Source organism: Buteo buteo, chromosome 27 (assembly GCF_964188355.1).
Source record: "Buteo buteo chromosome 27, bButBut1.hap1.1, whole genome shotgun sequence".
NCBI classification, from domain to species: domain Eukaryota; kingdom Metazoa; phylum Chordata; class Aves; order Accipitriformes; family Accipitridae; genus Buteo; species Buteo buteo.
Window position 1 is genome coordinate 9,072,621 of NC_134197.1, and position 21,376 is coordinate 9,093,996.

The window sequence follows — 21,376 nt, forward strand, 5'->3', positions numbered from 1 at the left end:
AGCTAACACATCACACTTGACTTCCTAATATATTACCTAAAGAACTCCTATTCAAATCACTTGTTTTAGCCTTGGGAATAAATACTAGAGAAGCCATTTCAATTTACATAGTCCCTTACTGTAGGGCTGCTGTGCAAATGTAGAAGGAGGTTTTTTTATGGCCTCCTTCTATGGGTTTTGTTGGGTCTTAGTAGCTAAGTCTAGTGGAAGGCTGCCCAGAGTATTTGGTGAATCTGCAGCTTACTGGTCTTTTGACTGTCTTGTCCTTAGTCAGGTATGTCTACTTTTCTCTCTGCATTCCTGAGTTAGCCTATGGCTAAATACTTCTTTAGGCAACTTGTGGTATTCCTTAATATGGCACGTTACTGTGCAATGCTTTCAGTCCTGGAATCTGGAAAGGTAAAAAATAGCTGTTCCTTCTTGTATTTGGAATATATTATCCATTTGCTGGATGGGAACTAATTAGTTGTTGTTTAACATTTTTCATCTATAGATTTTAAGGAAAAATAACAGATGTATTATTTTCCATTTGTAGAAGATTGACAGCTTAACGAAACTGAAAAGAGAGATTGCTTCCATGCATGTCACTGTCCCTCTGGCCATGTTCTGTCTGGATGCTGTACAACTGAATGAGGAACTCTGCAGTCGGACCCAAAATCTTAAAGATAGATTGATTGAATTTGAAGTAATGGAAAACAGAGAGTTAAATAGAAGGTACATGTTGTTAGTATGTGTGGTTCTTGCTGTCTGTGTGGACTGATGCTGTGTATCTGTGAATGAGATAACTTTTATTCATCTGCTGGGTTTTCTAGTGCTGACCAGACATGTAAGGGCACCAAAGTGGGTATTTAAAATTAACAGGACCAGAATACTTGTAAATAAATATCTAATTTAGTCTGTGTAGCATGTACATAGATATTAGACTGAAAGTACGCCCTTGTTCTTTCCTCCTTTACTGACCTTCTAGGATTTGGGTTGAGGTCCTTGCTTCCCCTGCTGGTGTCCAGCTAAATCAGCTTGAAGAATGTACTATGCAGTTCTGCATTTGTCTTGTCCCTGACTTTTTTTTTTCATTTTCTTTTTCTTTTGCTTGCTCCCCCCCACCCCCCTCCCAGAAAGTAGTAGTCCTGATGTTATATCTTGGCAAGTTTAAAGAAAGAAAAAAAAAAAGGACCTTGAAAATATAATTTGACTCCAATGTAATGGGATAATCCTGTTTCTGTGAATTAAAAACACCCCCACCCCCCACAAAAACCAAAAATCCCCCCCCAGAAAACCCCACCCCCACTGTGGAATATTTCCACAGTGAATGGAGAGAGACAATCACCATAAATAAATTATTTAACCCACTTATCTAAGAAGCATCTCCAGGTGGAGATGAACCACAGTCTAGAGGGGCCTCTCTGCCTCCACTTACTGTGGAAGGGATCTAGACAACGGGCTTATGCTGAAGGCCTAACATTTGGAAGGCTGGAATTGCTTTAAGTGAACCTATCCTTTGTGTATGGTTGCTGGTTGCATGCCTGCTGTCTGTATAGATAATTGCAGTACTGAACTGGAATCTGCACAAGAAAGTGTATCCCTGGGAAGAAGGAAAATAACAGGATTTCTTCCTTTCTATATTTTCTGTTCCCATGTACAATGTAAAATAAACTTGATTGTTTCATATTTTTCTCTTTATAACTTTTTTCATACCATGCACTTGATTTTATTGTTGTGGGGTGATTAAGTGAGCTCTTGCTTACTGCTTTCAAACATTTCTTTCTGCAGCAGATCGGGTCTTGAAAAGGAAATTCTAAACCTATAGGAAGGAAACTGTTAATATGCTGTTAATTGTAATTTTGAACCAACTTAGCAATCATTCTATTATATATCAGTTCTTGTAAACATAGTAGGACAATATAACTGATTGTGCAAAGTAAAAAGGCATCCTTTATAAATGCCTGTCTGCTGTGTATATTCAATCTGAATACTTAATTTATGAAGCAATTTAATATTCTTGTTTAAAAGACAAACTTGATTAACAAGGCCTTGCATCTCTGTTCACTTATGATCCCAGTGATATGTCTGTTTTCTTTTTATTGTAGAATTTGCAATGAATATAACTTAGTTGCAAAGAGAATGAGTGAGGTGCCTCTGAACACTGAAGAGCTAGTGGAATTTGATGCATATTTAAAGACATCCAGTGAAGTTACTGCTTATAAACTGAGACAGGAGGTCACTGAAGCAGCACATAGACTGGAATTCCTCATGAACTATGCTGATCTTTCACGTATGTTTCAATTCCAGAATATAAAAGTCTCCATCTGAAAATATTTATATATAGATATTGGGCTCTGCATGCATAAATGTTCATCTTCTAGAATGCTAATGGAAAGCTCCAAAAGAGACAGAAAGGAAATAAAAAGAATTTAGTAGAAGCTAAAATGTACCAATGCAGGAAGGAATGGTTAGAGAAATGGCATACAGCACAGACAGTGCTTTTTTCTGTGTTTTAGTGAATGTCTTAGTCATTATCAGATTAATGTCATGTAATCTGGCCAAATAGTGTTACACCTCTACATTATTTAATAAAAAGTCTTCCGTGAAAAAATAAAAAGCCGTGTCTCGAAGGCTCTATGCCAGCTTTTGGAGAATGTGAGAACTTGCATCTCTGCAGTTGAGTATTAGATCAGTGGAGGCCTTTTGTTGTTTTGCTGTGATGGTTTGCTGTTTTTTATTTTTGGAGGGCTGTTCTCCAAGATGGAAGAAGCATCTGTAGAAGTTGCTTTTAGTTTGCACTATTTAAAGCAAAAATGTGCCATTCACAGATGCTGTATGTTATTTACTGTACATAAAAACGAAGAGCAGTTATATGAAAGCTTACCCATTTTAGTGGCAGGATGATCCTTTCTCCTTAAGCAGAATACACTTTCAGATCAGACAGTGCTAGAAATAACTAGAATATGCCATGTTTATTAGAATTTATTTCTGATAAAAATTAGGATGCCTATGGAAGCCAGGACATCTTTCTGTTATGTTTTGGACTGGAGTGTTTGCATGCACAGTATTTCATAATTACATATTCTTTTTAGCTGGGTTTATAAGAGTGTGTCCTGCAGTTAGTTATAACAAGCTAAGTGCACTGAACGAAATGACGAATACGAAGATGGAGATGCCTGCTCGTTGTAGTTGTTATGGTCTAGCTTTTGTGAATAATTCGGCATTTACACACTGTGGACTAAAAATGGTTTAAACTTTACTTTTATCCACCTTATGTAGGTATATATATTTAGTTAGGAGTGGTCTGTGTGTAGTTGAACGGAATTGATATTCTGGAATAGCTGTTCTTACTAATTTTCTCTGCCTAGCTAAGATCTTATTCAGAGAAGTTCACATTCTTAACTTGATTTTAGAGTTTTGCTATCAAACTTGTTTTAGGGAATGCTTCTCTTTGCAGTGAAGATAATTCAGCCAGCAGCTTGAAATATGTAGCTTCTTAGACAGTTTATTCCTAAATGTAGTTTTAGCTATTTTGCTTACTCTTCACAACAGCCATTCTATTAGATCATTGGTTAAAAGGTATTTTCTTAAAGATGTCTATATATTTTTTTATTTTAGATGATGACATAAACCTGAATAGCACTGTTTTCCATTGGCCTGATCAGATTGAGATAATCTTTGAAAACAGTAGAGATCAGTTGTGTAACAGGAGAAATCATGCAGAGATGGTTTTGCTTGAAAGGTATGGTGTTAAGACATTTTTTTTCACTGGGTATTTTTAAAGAAAAGAAAAATCTCATTATCAGTAAAAGGGAGAAAATGTCAAAGAAGGAAAACTTGGAAGGGAGCTGAGAAAGTAAGGAAGAAACCTGGTTTACAGTATTATGGAGATTTCAGAAAAATACTGTTGATGAGGGTGGATTAGAATATTCCTATGCTTAAACAGGTCTGAAAGGAGGAATGAAGGATGTTGCTAGAATATTCATAATTTTATCTTGTTCTATTGCTTAGTACAGTATTACACATAGTTTTGTTACGTTGTTTTCACTCTTCCTTTATTTCCTCCAGGTAGTAAAAGTAGCAAATGTAAGTAAACAAAATAAATTGGGAGGTTTGAAAATGAACCTTGAATTCTAATCCTGTGGACTGCATAGTATTGCTATAACTGATTAATGGGTTTTCACTGGCATCCGTGTTTACTTTACTCTAGTATTGAGATCAGATTTCATTTGACAGTGCCTGTTATAGTTAATAAAATATGAAACCTGAAAAGGAATGAAACAGAACATCATATTACCTTAGCTATCTTTACCTTAGGTGTTCTCAATTTGAGGAAACTCTTGAAGGTTATAATAGAGAAGTAGAAAGCTACAAAAAGCGGGATGTCATGACCGTAGAAGAAATGAAGAAGAACGCTGAGAAATTTAAAGAGTTAAATAAGAATCTAGATAATGCAGTAACAGAATTTGAGGTTAGTATTTATTAGTCAAGTATGGAGTGGGTTGCAATGTGCTGGATGAGCAAAAGTTTTGATCCTGTCCCTGTTTTTTTCAGGGTTCTGGTCATATATTGTCAAGATGCCTTTAAAATTTCCAAATTCACAAACATGGGGCAAATATCTTCTTGTCCCTGTATGCTGAGTCATCCCTACTGCTGAGTTGAAATACTGAATTTCAGTGTTTCCAAGCAGTCAATAGTAGCATGATGCTATCCATGGAAAACAGAATTATTCTGGCAGAGTTGGCAGGAGCAGAATATTAGGGAGGTGGCATTTTCCCTGAACCACGGTTTGTGCTGCTGGACCTGTGTTTTCAGTCCCTCTCCTTGTCCGCTAATTAAAATCAAATGTTTTTCAGCTGTTCGTATCATTCCAGAACTTGCCTATAGGCATTATATATGTGTAATATCACAGCAAGGGAAGTGTCAGGTGCTAGAAGGAAACCGAAGACCAAGATTCCTAGATCCTATTCAGGGCTCTCCATCCAGTGTACTGTGTGGTTCTAGGTTGAATAGTTTGTCTCAGCTGTGCTTCTGCTGGGAAATGAGAATGGTTACCTTTGAGAGATCTCACAGGCATTGTGACGCTTAATTAATCTTTTAAATCACAGTGAGACAATGAGATTTCTGCATATATGGTGCCTTAAGGATCAAGATTTTAATTAACTCCAACTCAAAAGAGAAAATTGAACCAATTAAATGAGTTTAGGATTTAGATAAATTGCTAGTCCTACGTATCAATACTCTTAATCTGATTTAAAGGCATCTAGTATATTTAATTAGTGTGAGTTAACAGCACTGATACGTTGTTATAGGTGGATCAGAATAAGTAATTAAGTTTAAGTTTCTTAATAAATGATCAGAATGAGGGGTGTATGCACACAATATAAATGACATGACAATCAGCTTAGTGAATACACGAAGTTAAAAATTATCTTGGAATGTGGATCTTTATGTTTCTCTGCCTGCATCTCACATTGAATGATTAAAAGTTTTATGGAAGGTCTGTTGGCATCGTAAAAGCACAGACTTGGGACTCAATCTGAATTCAGTGTCTGCATTTCAGACAGCATTTCTCTGTGCTTCACCTCCCTACCTGTAAAATGAAGAAGGCAATACTTTTTTTAAATCTAAATCTTTGCACATTGATTTATACTGTAAGCTCTTTTGGACAAAACCAAGATCTTACCAAGAATAAGCACAGCAATTAGTATCTGCTTTGATTGGACCTCCCAGATGTTTCTGTAATAGAAAAAAATAAGCACAAGTAAAAAAAATTCCTACAAGCCTATGTGACTGAGGAGCTTACATCCAGGTTTCAAAGTGGGTTGGTAACTTGTGAGCCTTGGTTTCACCGTATGACATGGTGCATTATCTATTTCTAAAATAAATACAGATTTCAAAAATTGTTTGAGTAGCAAAAGATGCCAACAAATAACTAGGGAAATGTTAAAGAACACAGCTACCTTATTTACCTAAAATCCACAGGCCTAAATCTAAAAATCTGGCTGGCTTTATGACATGTAAAACAATTGTATTCAATATTACCTATTTAAAAGTTTAAACAACAGTAGGAATCTTTGATGGAAATCAGACTTTTTAGTTATTTATTTATTTATTCCTTAAAGGCTATTAATAAAGAAGAGGAGTTACTTGAGCGGGAGAAGAGTCAATTTCCTCTACTGCAAACTATAATTGCAAACAAACAACCCTTTGAGCAACTTTGGATAACAGCATATAATTTCCATACCAAATCTGAGGAATGGATGAATGGTGAGGCTTTGGTGTTCATTTGATGAAAAGTGTAATTTTCAGTTAATTAAGTAGAAGATGAAAGGGTTGATTAGTTATGAGAAAATAATTTTGAAGAAATAAATGCTGTTAAGCAATGTAAAATACAGTTGTTGACTTGGATTTCGCATTAAGATCATTTTTTGTAACACAATGGATTTCCAGTTAAAGGAGAATGTTTATAAATACCTGTAAATAAACCACCCTGGGAATCTCCTTGTGCTGATGTGTGTGCTGTGCTTTTTTTTATACTGTTGTATTCAGGATCTCTCCAGATGTTGAATGCTGATGAAATTACTGAAGAAGTTGGAAATATGTGGAGGACTATGTACAAGCTCAGTAAGAGTTTTCCAGATTTGGCTGGGCCTAGAGGCTTAGCAGAAACTATTAAATATAAGCTTGATAAATTTAAACAGCACCTTCCTGTCCTGTCAATTGCCTGCAATCGTGGAATGAAGGAGAGACATTGGGAGCAGGTACTTTAAACTGTGCTTTAACTGTGGGAGTATTCTACCACAGAAACTGACAGTTCAATATACTACTCCATATATTCCATATCGTGAAATACAGTAATAGTTCTGTATTTCACAGTAAGAACATCCTTTATCCTGTCATGTGATAGATCCAGTTTTGAAATTTGTAATGGTACAGGCAGGAGCTTCTTTGAATCACTAATTATGGCAGAAGAGCAAATTAGGGGGTTGCATTAATAGTTCTTTAGCATTTATTTCTTGCTGTTTGAGAAGTCTGTTACAAACATGCATCTTGATAATAGATTTTATTTCTTACTTTATTTTCAGATTAGTGAAATTGTAGGATGTGAGATCAGACCTGATGAAACTACTACTCTTAAAAACATATTGGAATTTGGACTCTCAAAATATATTGATCAGTAAGGAGCTTTATTGTCATTTTTTAGACAGTCACTGTATTTCATGTCAGACACCTGACATTAGTTTGTTTGGGGGTTTTTGTGTGCTGTTAGAATGTGCTGTAAAAACAGCTGTATTTTATCAAGCTATGGGTAGAACTATTGGTTGTTCTTGTAGCACAAAGGCACCAAAAACCAGAGTCTTATTCCTAAACCACTTAATTGGCACATTCAGAATTTTCTGTCTGTGTTTATCTTCAAATTAATATTAATATCTCTAACTTGGTAAGCCTGAAAGTGCAAAAATATTCCTTGAAATAAGAGTCTATAGTATTATGAACAAATTCATATGAAAGGTAGTCTGACATGCAACTTTAATGACAACTGCTTTTTTTTTTCTCCTCAGCTATGTTGCAAAAACATTTCAAAGATATGTTTCATTTCAATTTAGGCTGGAACCTATTGGAGCAGCTGCGAGTAAGGAGTATTCCTTAGAGAAATCAATAGAGAAAATGAAATTCGAGTGGGTCAATGTGCAGTTCAGTCTGGTGAAGTACAGGGATACTGTGAGTAAACACCAAATCAATATATATATATTGTTGAAAAAAATTACTTTGATTCTGAATACCAGTTGAGAAATATTAGAGGGAAGTTACTGCTCATTCATTGTGGCATGATGGAAAGTGGTATCATACCCCAGAGCCTAGGCAAATGTCTCCATTATTATATATCTTTATATTTGGACCTTAGTATCTGGATAACTTGTGATCTCAACATATTCATCCTAACAAATCTGCAAGCCTGAGAGCTTCTCCAGTGTTGTACGGAAAGCTGGACAGTAGTGAAATTTTAACTTGCCCAGAAGAAACAAGAATTACAGTGCAAAAGATTGAGTCAGAAGTCACTAGCACCCCTGGCTAGCTTGCCATTCACAAAACAGTATATCTCTTGACCTTTGAAACAGAGATGTACTGTCGAGATACCGTTTGGTATCTTGAAACATGTTGCAGGATTTCTCAATGCCTTGCTACTTTCGTACCTTCAACCCTCATAGAGAAGAGGGAAACAGGAATCTGAATGAGTGTGATGTTGATGAGCGGTGAAATAAAGCAACTGCTGTTTGCCTTATCAAAATGTGATGTATTTACAGAACACCAGCATCCTGTCAGCAATCGATGACATCCAGCTTTTGCTGGATGATCATATTGTTAAGACTCAGACAATGCGTGGCTCTCCCTTCATCAAACCAATAGAAGCTGAATGCTGGGTAAGGAAAAGCTGGTTTGATTGAGCTTGCATGTCTCATAATATGCTTTCCCTAAATGCTTTAAGGTATTTTGGCATGATAAGAAGTTATATAGTTTTTAATTGTTTCTAAGAACACACATTCGTATTTTTCTTCAAGAGCTTTGAATTAATGGTTTCCAGACAAAGGTATGCAAGGCTTGCTTTACAGCTAAGGAAATTGTAAATGCATTGCTAATCTAGTCGTTATAAGCATGGGTTTTTAGTTGAATGTCTTGAGAATGGGTCAGTTGATTTAAACAAATTCTGCTGCATTGTGTAAAAAGACATAGGTCTGTCAGTTGTGAGAGAGAATTTATTTGTAATTGTCTAGCATGGGCATGATCTATAAGGGTTTCGAAGTCCTTTTTGTTAGCTGTCCTACTACTTTGTAAAGATGTGATCTTTGTTAAAGATGATGAATTTCTAATAGGAAGATTATGCAGAAAGCAGAGACTTCTTTCCTGTCAGTATTTAATATCACATTTTCTAGCCTAATAGTGATGATTTGTAAGCAATGCTAAGACCTAAATTCTATCCTTTCCTGAGGACATTAGCCAAATTGTAGGTAAAACTGAGTTCTGCTTTCCAGTAGAGCTGGTGAAATGAAAGGGAATGATTAATGTAGAGCTATCTTAACAATCTCCATGTACCTCTTGCACAATAATGAGCAATACAGGCTGGCTGTGTTTTCTCCTTGCAATACATTCCCTTGCATAACCCTTACACTGTAGACTGCCAAAGTCACAAAAGCAATGCTATCTGAAATTCTTTATTCAAAAAGAATCTCTCTCTGGTTTTAAAACCGATTTCTACTGCTAGAGTTGCATGAAATAGCTTTTTTGGTGGGCCAAAGATTGAACTCACTACATATAGGGCCTGTGAACTGACATTTACTCAGTCTGCTGAATACCTTGTTAAGCTTTTATCCTTTCACTGATGATAAGATAGAAAGTACACAAGTAGAATTAAAAAAAGATATTCTGGATTGTCATGCTAGTCATCTCTGCACTTCTTAGGCAGCTCTCTCACAAGCTGCTGTAAAAAGCGCTAGTGAAAGAATACGTCTGTTGTTTATAAGAAATATTCAGATGTTTATTAGTGTTGGGTTTTATTTAAATAAAGTTTCTCCCTCTCTTAAAATTGTTCAATTGTTTCTGGTTTTGGGGATTTTTTTTCTTTTCTTTGAAGCCAAACAACTCATGCTCTTTTCCTCAGTGTAGATTAATTCTTGATGTAATTTTGCTTAAATATTAAATGTTTTCATTACAGGCTTGGGAGAATAAGCTGTGTTTAATGCAAGATATTCTAGATAGCTGGTTAAAATGTCAGGCAACGTGGTTGTATTTAGAACCAATTTTTAGTTCAGAAGACATTATAGCTCAAATGCCTGAAGAGGGCAGAAAGTTTGGAATTGTGGATTCATACTGGAAGGACATTATGGCACAAGTGGTAAGTAAGTGCTCGTATTTAATAAATCATGTATTTTTATGCACATCTGGTAACGATTATTACTATCATGAAGATATGCTAACTTTTCTGGAGTTAGTTATTTGTATGTAAGTCACAAGAAGGTATAATATGGAGTGGAAAATCCTTTACTAAAGCCCACCAAAACCTAGTCTTGCAGTAAAAGTGGGAAATTATATCATTATTGCTTGAGATTTCTGTAAAGGCTGGATATTGCAGGGTGAATCAGAGCTCAAGTAACATTCTAATTCTAAATTTTCTGGCTTTTGTATGGTTAAATGATCAGAATTAGGTAGAAAGATGACTGATTTGTGCCTTCAGGATCTGCTTCAAAGTTCACTGACAGTCTGTACAAAGTCTTCTCTGGATACAATTAGATTTTGCATTAGGCTTTTGAGGCATACACATTATTAGAGCAACTAAATGGTTTTTTTTTGCATATGATTGTTCTCTAATATGTGGTGGCATGGTTATTCAAAACTTTGGTGAATACATACTGGGATAGTAGTGTGTCAGGATAAGATAATGGGGATAGTAAATGCAATTAGGTATCCTGTTCAGTTCCCTATAACTAAGAAGTTGGGTAAGAGGCCAGATACTTAGTGGTAGTGTGAGCTGAGATGTTTGTCAAAAACATTGGGAGCGTGTGATTGTGTGATAAAAGTGTTGAAATAATCAGTACAACTAAATAGAAGTTGAGACCTGTCTTAACAGCTCAGACTCTGAATCATGAAGCCTGTTCTGAAATAGGTGTATCCTTTTGAGTTAAGAGGAGTGTTATCAGAAAGAAAAAATGCCACCTAGATGGCAAGAACAGAGAATAGTTGTGATGTACTGTGGCTCTGTTTGACAGAACTTATTTGTGAATGGAAAAAAATGTAGCAAGCTCAAGACACAGGAGCAAGTGCCAAAGATTTTGATTCCTGTGGATATTTCCTTGTTGCATTATTGTCTGTAAAGTTCAAACTGGTAAAACTGATAGTCTGAAAAGCAAAACTATGAAATAATGCATGCGTATTTAATAACAGGAAGGCACAATACAGAGAAGAATATATAGCTTTTTAGCCTCCTGCAGTGTATGTGATTGATGATAACAATTTTGATGTACAAATCTATTGCAACTTTTAGTGGTTTCTGCTGTGTATTTTGTTTTTACAAAGGTGAAAGACACAAAGGTACTTGTAGCAACTGAACAACCCATGATGTTAGACAGACTTCAGGAAGCAAATACTCTCTTAGAAGACATTCAAAAGGGGTTGAATAGTTACTTGGAGAAGAAAAGATTATATTTCCCAAGGTAAATTCATTAAACAGGCTTAAGTTAGAGACAAAAACCCATGAGGTCTTTCAAACCATTTCTACTGAACTGAAAAGTCTCATTTTGTAAACACGTGGGGCACAGTCCCATGCAACAAAAAATGAAAACCTGTTCTTTTCTCCAGACATCATTAATTTTCATCAGCTCCAGTTAAATTTGCAGTGCCAGGGGGTACGGAGGCAAAATCTGTCTACCACAGTGTAAACTTATGATTAGAAAGACATTATCACTTACAGGGTATTTTTGAAGGAACTTGCTACCTTCCCATGTCTGACTTGCAATTTCATCTCTGCCCTACCCTCTTTAGTAGTGCAGAAGTGGGTGATACGTAGGAGTTATATATGAGGAACAGGATTCTATGTTTTTACAAGGTACTTATTGGCTGCATAGATATATCTAGTCTTTCCTGCATGGGTTTGAGAATGCTTCTTTCTTTGTCTGCCTAAAAGGATGGTCATAATGAAATTTGGAAAAAACAGGTGTGATAAGTTTTATAGTGTTAAAAATTATTTATGAAAAGGGATTTCAGATAATAATTTCCTCTCTGTTATACTAGTGTCTTAAGCAACACTAAAACCAATTACATCTATCTTGCATTAATAGATTATTAATGACAATTTTCATGATTGGAAAGTGCATGTTCATTAATTGTATTTTTCTAACAGATTCTTTTTCCTATCTAATGATGAGCTGCTTGAAATATTGTCTGAAACAAAGGATCCTCTTCGAGTACAACCACATTTAAAGAAGTGTTTTGAAGGAATTGCTGAACTGGAGTTCACAGATCTGGAGATCGTAGGCATGATTAGTTCAGAGAAAGAAATTGTTCCTTTCGTAGATAAAATTTATCCAGTGAATGCAAAAGTAATTTTTTTTTAACTATATGATATTAAATTATTACTTTGCCTAAAGTGTATGTTTTTTGGGGAATGAGGTTTAAAACATTTAGGATCAGATCATGAAAGGTGTTGAGGAAGTGAGAGTGCAGACTGGTATTCTAGAACAAAAAGGATTTCCTACAAAAAGGAGTAATACATACCAATTTGGGGGTAAGTTCCTCTAGGCACTTTTCTGCAGCTTTATGTTCCTACTACTTTTAAGATGTAGATAGATAGATAAGAGAGCGAGCTACACCCCCCACCCACCCCCCCCCCATATAGAGCTCTCTATATACATATGTATGTAACATTGCACAGCATGGCTGAAACAGAGAGGAATGAGGGACATTATGAATGGCTGGCAGTGAAGACTCAGAGCATTAGTGCAAAAGGGATCTGAGTAGAAATAGTAACATTACAAGTTTTGAAAAGTATCTCAGTTCCATCTTCTGCTATTCTCAATGTGAAGGTACGGAGCTGGATTGCTGTATGGTAACCAAAAAGAGATGAATGGTGTGGCATGTTGTGAGTTACAGATGCCCCTTTTCCCTTAATCGTCCAGGAACAAAACATGCCCTGTGTTAAAATGACCAAGCTTAAATGATCATGCAATCTATGATCTGCGTTTTTTGTTTTTGCTTATATGAAACATATACAGCTGTTTCTTCAGCTGGATTGTCTTTAGAGTTGGCTTGATATACCTGCCTTCAGACAGTGTTAAACTGCAGTATTGCCTGTCAGAATTTGGGAAATTGCAACCTTTCTTCCTCCTGTATACCACACCCAGATCAGAAGAAAGCATATTTAAGCCTAACACATTTCAAAGAATTTGTCCTTTAAGAGGAGTATAATCGGGAAATGTGTATTGACTCTTAACTGTTTTTCTTTTTTGAAGGGCATGGTAGAAAAATGGCTTTTGCAAGTAGAGGAAATGATGCTGGCCAGTGTAAGACAAGTTATTCAAGATGGCATAAGAGGATATATCAAGGTAATTTTTCCTGAATTATAGTACAAAATAGATTTCACAAGCAACTGTACATGAACAGGTTGCTGAAATTCTTAACCAGGGAAAAATGTTTGAAGCCAAGTGGAATCCAGCTCTCCTTGTTCAGTAGTACCAGTCTGAAGTTATAACTCTGAATTTCTTGAAGAAAAAGTATTAAAGCTTTCCATGCTGATTCTCATTTATTTACAGCATGAGATGAAAGAAATTTGGGAAGAGTAATTGTTATCAGTGCCATAATGTAATATGTTTATATGACTACCTATGTCTGGAATGGATCTTCTTTTTTAAGGTTCCTCGGAAAACATGGGTACTTCAGTGGCCTGGACAAGTGGTTATTTGTGTTTCATCCATTTACTGGACAGAAGAAGTGTCTGAGGCTATAAGGAAAGGAACTTTACTGGTAAGATTTTCTTCTACCATTCTATTTCTAAGCACTAAACTCTGATTAATTAATAAAAAGCTCCTTCTAGCAAAGAAGATCCTCTGTCAACAACATATTACAATTTACTCATGCAGCATGCTTTGTTTTCTATTTCCTTTTTTCTTGTGTCTTAGCAGGGGCTTGTTTTCATTTACTTTGATGTGTATCAGAAGAAATCACACCGAAGGAAATTGTATTTGTTTATGGGTGATACTGGTGTAAAGTACCAAACAAAAAGTCACAGACAGTTGTTAAACACTATGTATTTTTATTTCTAACTCCTGTCTTTACATGTGAAGCCCCAGGGAAATGTGCAGGCAGAATCTACCCTTACAGTATGGCGCAGTTATTTGTCTGGTTATTACTAGATTCTCCTGGTGATAAAGGTGCAGCAGCCAAGTTTATTATTTCATACAAGAGACTTTTCTTATGTTTGTAGTGCCTCTGTCATCACAACAGTTTTAAGTATCACTTCACTGAGGCTAATCAAATGCATACTCAAGTAATGGAAATAATTTCTGATTAATTCAGTGGGCTTTTGTCTGATCTTAATTGAGCTAGATGGATGAGGATTTATTTGGGGATTCATTCTGCCGACAGTGTTTGGGCTGCTTTTTATATGTGGAAATAGAAAAGTTCTAATAAACATCACATCAAATACTACATTTTAATATTAGCTCTGTTTCTGTATCCTTACTGAATATCTTAGGTTTAACTTGCCTGTGTTGTTTAATACCAGTTGAAGATCTTATTCCACATATCCAGTCAGAACTGAAAATATTTATACTTTCAAAGAAAATATCCCAAACAATCCATAGATTAAGAAAAACGAGAAGGAATCACAGAACTGTGAATCACAGAATATAAGGGACCTCTGGACATCATGTAGTCCAATCCTGTTTAAAGCAGGGCCAACTAAACCAGGTTGCTAATGGACTTGCTCCAGTATGCCCATGCCTGTCTTCTATGGAGGAGCTGAAGAGTGACACAGCACTTCAGGTGTGGTGTCTGACTAGAGGGGAAGGATCACCTCCCTTGACCTGCTGGTAATGTTCTTCCTAATGCAGCCAAGGATGCTGTTGCCCTTCTTTGCCTCAAGGACACATTGATGGCTTATGTTTGGCTTGGTGTCCACCAGCAGGTCCTGTTCTTCAGAGCTGCTTTCCAGCTGGTTGGCCACCAGTGTGTACTGGCACATGCAGGTTATTCCTTCCCAGATACAGGACTTTCCCCTTTGTTGAACTTCACGAGGTTCCTGTCGGCCTATTACTCCGGTTTGTTGAGGTCCATCTGAATGGCAGCACACCCATCTGGTCTATCAACCCCTCCTCCCAGTTTTGTATCATCTGCAGACTTGCTGAGGGTGCCCTCTGTCCTGTTGTCTAAGTCACTAATAAAAACTTCATTAATCTTTCATTTCATTAAACTTTTTCATGTAATAATGAGAATATAATTTAAAATGTTTATAGTAAAGTTAGGAGAATCTTAGATTTCTATTAGTTTTATTAATTTACAATTTACTACTAATTTACAGAAGAAATCTAATCCAAATTAACCCAACAGAGAGAATCTGCTCATGTCCTATCGTGGAATTCTGTCATTTTTATTAGGAAGAAAGATTAAGACTTCTGCTTATGCTACTTTCAGGCCATAAAGCTTTTTGAAGTGTTCATAGTAAAATAAAATGCCAGTACATGAAAGAGAATTTTAAATGTTTGTGTAGTGCCCAGACTTCCATTATTATGTTTTGTTGGAAGACCTGTCTCCAATGACTGCACCCATGGGAGCTTAAGAACTGCTAGCTACAGCATTACATTAGTGCTTGTGTTCTGTTCCTGTGACAGGATTTTTTTGAGAAGAGCAATCTACAAATTGAGGACATTGTTGAGTTAGTGAGAGGAAAGCTGTCCAGTGGAGCCCGGCTGACACTTGGAGCTCTTACTGTCATTGATGTGCATGGTAAATCTGCAGTCGCTGGTACTCTTGTTGTATCTGGGGCAGTGCTGCTATTGTTAGTTGGGTGAACTACTTGAAAGAGGCAGCTAAAATGCTTTCTCTAACTTCAGACAACCTTTACAGAGTTATTGCACAGAGTTACAGAGTTATTGTCTTTGGGCAAATGGAGATTGCTCAGTCCTGCACAACTCTCTCCTGTCTACTTAGAACAGGCACTGGAATCTAGATCAAATGAAGCTGATTGCCTATGCAAAACAGATGCAGATTCCTTTCTAACATGAAAGCCAGCCTACTACTCTAAATGTTGATTTACTCTTACATAGCTATAAGTAAATGTTAGTTTACTTACATGTTGTTTTAAGTAAACTAACACAGTAGAAGTGTTTAGCTTTTTCAGATAATCTGTCTCTTACTCTGCAGCTCGTGATGTGGTTGCAAAATTGGTTGAAGACAAAATCACAGATCTGAATGACTTCCAGTGGATTTCTCAGCTAAGATACTACTGGGAAGAGGAGGATGTAATAGTGCGAATGATAACAACAGAAGCCAAATATGGTTATGAGTACCTGGGCAATTCTCCACGTCTGGTTATAACGCCACTAACAGATCGATGTTATAGGTAAAGCCATGTTGTCTATGAATAATGTTTTCATTTTTTTGATTGATCTATATTTACTTTCATTTGTTATGGTTAATAGCAGGAACCTCAGCAACTAAGATTTTCCTGTAGCTTTTGGAGGCAAATCTTATATATCTTCTTTGCCCGAATATGGTAAAATATTTACAATGTGTAGGTTTCTACACCAGTAGAGTAATAGTCTCTGTTGTATCAAAGAATGTTCGTCTGAAGAGAGCTGGCAACTCATGGTACTGGAACTGTAAAGAACTCTACAGTAGCATTGGTCCATTAATTTCTTTGAAATAAGACATACAGGAACGGTATGCCTGCCTGTAAAATAAATGAGGTAATTATAAAGCCCTTCACCGATGTTTGAATGCAGTTAGCTTCCTGTTCCTCCGCTTGCTTGCAAGAGGTGGAAATGGAAACACTTCATCCCCTAAGGTTGAAATATTCAAGGACAGTTGGTATTTCACTTCTGGTGAGCCCCGGAGACACAGGTCATCTCAGCAGGTAATTTTAGCTCTAAAGAACTTTCTTTTGTAGTATCTCCAGGCAAATATATGGTGAGGATGTAAAGATTTTACCTGAGCGCTGAGCTGTGAACTCACCATCTTGTAGAAGGCACTTGTGGTAAAGTGCCTATGTTAATGCCTATGCTGGCAAATGCTTAATCTTTTGGCATTCACAGTGGTGTTGAAAGAGCCACATGGCTGGTGCATTAGCTGTAAACTGGGGGTTTTGTCATTAGGATTAGCTCAATCTAAACTAAAACTGTGCAGTCAGCTGTGCCAGATGTAGTTTCAGTGCAAGCAATAAGACTCTATTCAGCACAACTTAACAACTGCTTTTGGTGGCAAAGCCTTTGAATGAGGCTTTTGTAAAATAATCAGATTACTCCAGTGTTAACAGGTATTTCATTTTTAGTATGAAAACCACTTGGAGAGCAATGTGATTCCTAGGTTTATGAAATAACCTTTATGCTTTCTCAGCCATTTCTAAAGATTGACTTCATTTATAAAGCCAGCTTCAAGCTCTTCTCATGAGTGTCACTTGAAAATGTGTGTTTTTGCAAACTCTGCCATTTGCTTATGGCGCTGTGCATTTCCTTGTGCAATTGAGGATCTACAGGATGGATGCATGTAATAAAAAGCCTTGACATTCCTTGTAGGCCAAGTAGGTGAATGTGAGCTTCCACAATTGGGAATCAGTTATGAGACAATACTGGTTTTTTTAGGGCAAGCTGCAAAGTCAATAGGGAACAAGTAAATCGTCTCCAGGGGAACTTGTATAGGAAAATACTTATCCACCCCTTCAGAAACAATCTGCCATTAAAGATTACTATTTCTAATGCCTGTGTTCTTGTTTATATAGGACATTAATGGGTGCCTTGAAATTAAATCTTGGTGGTGCTCCAGAAGGACCTGCTGGGACTGGCAAAACAGAAACAACAAAAGATCTAGCAAAAGCACTAGCTAAGCAGGTGCCAAAATACCAACTTCTTTTCTTTGCATTGTTTATGTTTGGATATGTAGATATTTCTTGAAATGCCATTCTTAACCAAGTACTGCTTGTTCTGTACCTATTTGTTATTCACAGAAATTGTTGGTAAGAAGCACGCATTTAGGACTGTGTCTATATGGCATCCTGGTGTTGTAATCCAAAATTAGCAATAACAATCCTTTCCCATTGCAGATGCTAAGAATTTTATAGTGCACTTTGTGTTAATACTGAGAGATGCTCTCTGTGTGTTTTTGTTGTAGTGTGTGGTCTTTAATTGCTCCGATGGTCTCGATTACAAGGCAATGGGCAAGTTCTTTAAGGGGCTGGCACAATCTGGTGCATGGTCCTGCTTTGATGAGTTCAATAGAATTGAGGTAACGTTTTAACTTGGACAAATAAAATGATAAAGCTTTCATTTAAGACACAAGAAGTTTTAGATTTAGACATGACAGCATTATTGCCAATTTTCTACTTTTATTTGTGATACAGCCTCTTTGTTTTGATAATCACTGACATAGAAATAGGTACTCAGCAGCCTGCTGTAGGAACACATGCCTATGTGTGCTGTGTTGCAGAAGTCTTGCGTTCTGGATTATTTTACCTGAAAAAATTGTTCCTGTGCAATTTTTTCTTTTGTATGTGACACTCATTTGTTGGGAAAGAACTGTCCTTCTCTTCTTGAGAAATCAAACTACAGCTGTGGGACAGCATTTGTTGTTCAGCACAAGACAGACAAATCCCTGTGGAGGTATTCCTGTGATGACTAGCTGAGTGTCGCTAACTGAGTGACCTGGTTAACTAGCTGTGTAACCAGACACATCTACTCCCCTCCTTGGTCTTATTCTGATTTTTTTTTTTAATTTGGTCACTAATGACTTTGGATAAGTTTTATTGTTATTTTGATGGAGTTAGATTTAAGTAAATACTAGTAAATGTGGAAATTCCATGAAGTTCTATTTTGTATGTTTTAGTATCCTCCGTTTGTCTGCTGTAACTTGTTTTTTAATGAATTCAAGTGTTAGCATTCTTGTTTTCCAATATTCTGTTACCTTGATACTTCAAAGCACTGAGGATTGGCACTAGGCTGAATCAGTCTTTCTGAAGAGCCTAAATTCTTTGTCATCTGAGGTGAAAGGAAAGTGCTTTTGGAGGCCTCCAGAGGGAGTTCCTGTCCACCTAACTTACATGTCTACGTTCAGGCAGATGATATTTCCCTGTGGAGGTTTTTAGAAGCCTCTGTTGATCTGTCTACATTAGTTGAATAGGGAATGGTGGCACTAACTTCCAGAGGATTGCTTCAATAGACAGCTAATATTTAGGCTCAGTTATCAGACACAGGGTGATTTTCACCTGGAGGAATGTAAATATAGCCATCAAAATATATAAACAAAAACATTTGATATTGTCTCCAAGTGTCTTACGTTTTCCAATCTGTTCTGTCTGTATTAGGTTGAAGTATTATCTGTAGTTGCCCAACAAATACTTAGCATACAGCAAGCTATTATTCGCAAACTCAAAAAATTCATCTTTGAAGGGACTGAGATCTCTCTTAATCCTGCCTGTGCTGTGTTTATCACGATGAATCCTGGGTATGCTGGACGGGCAGAGCTGCCTGATAATCTGAAGGTAAATCTCGAATCCTGGTTCCTTGTAGAAATTAAACAGAATTTGCAACTTCTGGTCTATTGTAATAAGAAAAGGAAGGCAGAAATCAAATAATGTACTGTTAACCCATTCAAGTGTACTCTGCTGTGCTTTTTGCTAAGCTTTAGTAAGTGTTTAGGATTGTACAAAATGCACAGATGAAAGGTCTCCGTCTAACCATACTGATACTAGTTCACAGCTTTAACTGTGCTCCAAGTGGAAATTCTCCTGGTTTACGATGGCTTGGCGATCTAAATCCCAGTTTAAATTTATTATAACTTTGCAAGTTGCTGAGACACTGCAGAGAGACTGATGTGGTCCTAATTCTTCTCCTAGCTTTGCCACAATTTTTTGCATGACCTTTTACAAGACATTAACCCCACCATGTGCTAGTTTGTCTATTGTGAAAGTGAGATGAATGACATGTCCCTTTTCCTCTATTAATAGTTCTTTAGGATTGTGACTCTTGCTAAACATTTGTTCCTACAGTGCTTAGCACAGACCTATTGAACCTCTTGATAATATCACAGTTCCTGTAACAATTCTAATGCAATCCCATAGATTTCGAATGATTCCTAAAGTAATGAAAATGGAATACAGAGTATAGAAGTTAATGAATTTATGGAGAGTTACTATTCTTACAAAACAAGTGCAAGTTTATTACCGTATTCTGTAGTCTAAGCTTATGTCTTGCCTTTTTTCTTACAGGCACTGTTTCGAACAGTTGCCATGATGGTTCCAGATTATGCTTTGATTGGAGAAATTTCACTTTATTCAATGGGATTTTTGGACTCTCGGAGGTAAGACATGCTGAATTTTCCCTCAGTTGAGTCTGATATACCTCATTCCTCTATAAGTCATATATGTGTGTTTGAGGCATATAATTCTGGAAGGCTGTCCATGTTCTGTTTCTCCAGAAAGTACTTCTTAATCTCCTGCTTTATCATAAATTATCATTTACCACGTCATGTTGACAGATATGCACCTCTACACAGGATCATTTGGAAAATGTATCGTAATATCAAACAGAATTTCAAAATGGCACACACATTCTCTGGCATGGCATAATCTACAGTTTTGCTTCTTATGTGTTTTGGGCCATCTTATCAGCTGATATGTCTGACAATCACTGCAGTTACTTTGTGTATATAGGTACTTAAATTATTTTCCTTGCATGGTGAGATATTTTCATTCTACATGTGATATTTTAATACCCACAGTCTTGCCCAGAAAATTGTTGCCACTTACCGTTTGTGCTCTGAGCAGCTGTCATCTCAGCATCACTATGACTATGGAATGCGTGCTGTTAAATCTGCCCTGACAGCAGCAGGAAACTTAAAACTAAAGTACCCAACTGAAAATGAAAGCGTATTGTTACTTCGGGCTTTGCTGGATGTTAACTTGGCCAAATTCTTGGCACAGGATGTGCCATTGTTTCAGGTAAGTTATCATGTTGGTGTGTTTAAATTTTGTGATGGTGAGGTCTGTTATAAGAACCTACAGAAACAGGTCATTATCTTAATTTAGAACAGTTTGATCTAGATGCTGCTATATTAGTGTGGAGTTATTTCAGTCCACTGATTTGGATGCAGTCTTTGGTTCTGTTAGTATTATTTTGAAAAACAAACTTTCAGTGGTGGCTTTCAAGTTATTCTATAAAATGTTTTATAAGATATCTTGCTAAAAGTCACCTTGAGCTGTTTCATTTGTGGAAACCATTCTTTGAAGTTTGCATTCTGGCTTTGTGTTGTGAAAGAGATGTGGACAACTAAATTATGGTCAATTAGAAATTTGAAGTCAAAATTAAAACAATGAAGTTTCTGTTTGCATACTGCTTTAACAGAAAATAAAGACTATGCTAAACTACAGAGCAATCAATATTAAAGACCTAAAAGCTAGGGTACAAGGACACACAGAATCATTGCTTTGAAATTTCAGAACACATACCCTTCTATTTAATCACTGAAATTCTTTCAACCACTTTCACATCCTTTCCTGTAATACTTTTTGGGGAAAATTTGCAGCAGGTTAAGCCTCCTTTTATAATATCAGTATGTGTATGAAACATTCAGGCACTCGTTTGTCACATGCATACAGAATACTTTCATGGCTACAGTTTGCCTGGAAGTTAGTTTT

At 36.6% G+C, this 21,376-nt stretch overlaps 1 protein-coding gene across 1 annotated transcript in view; it reads left to right on the forward strand.

The window, feature by feature from the left end:
- DNAH3 (dynein axonemal heavy chain 3) overlaps positions 1-21,376 on the forward strand; it is a 66,841-nt gene that overhangs the window by 17,958 nt on the left and 27,507 nt on the right. The window contains exons 15-35 of the mRNA XM_075058458.1: positions 536-714; positions 2,088-2,272; positions 3,601-3,724; positions 4,300-4,453; positions 6,108-6,252; positions 6,535-6,746; positions 7,071-7,162; positions 7,593-7,707; positions 8,292-8,408; positions 9,698-9,877; positions 11,056-11,192; positions 11,879-12,077; positions 12,987-13,079; positions 13,387-13,497; positions 15,363-15,477; positions 15,895-16,093; positions 17,468-17,576; positions 17,857-17,970; positions 19,046-19,222; positions 19,949-20,040; positions 20,461-20,680. Coding sequence (XP_074914559.1) covers positions 536-714; positions 2,088-2,272; positions 3,601-3,724; positions 4,300-4,453; positions 6,108-6,252; positions 6,535-6,746; positions 7,071-7,162; positions 7,593-7,707; positions 8,292-8,408; positions 9,698-9,877; positions 11,056-11,192; positions 11,879-12,077; positions 12,987-13,079; positions 13,387-13,497; positions 15,363-15,477; positions 15,895-16,093; positions 17,468-17,576; positions 17,857-17,970; positions 19,046-19,222; positions 19,949-20,040; positions 20,461-20,680 — 3,069 coding nt within the window. The remainder of the gene's footprint in view (positions 1-535; positions 715-2,087; positions 2,273-3,600; positions 3,725-4,299; positions 4,454-6,107; positions 6,253-6,534; positions 6,747-7,070; positions 7,163-7,592; positions 7,708-8,291; positions 8,409-9,697; positions 9,878-11,055; positions 11,193-11,878; positions 12,078-12,986; positions 13,080-13,386; positions 13,498-15,362; positions 15,478-15,894; positions 16,094-17,467; positions 17,577-17,856; positions 17,971-19,045; positions 19,223-19,948; positions 20,041-20,460; positions 20,681-21,376) is intronic.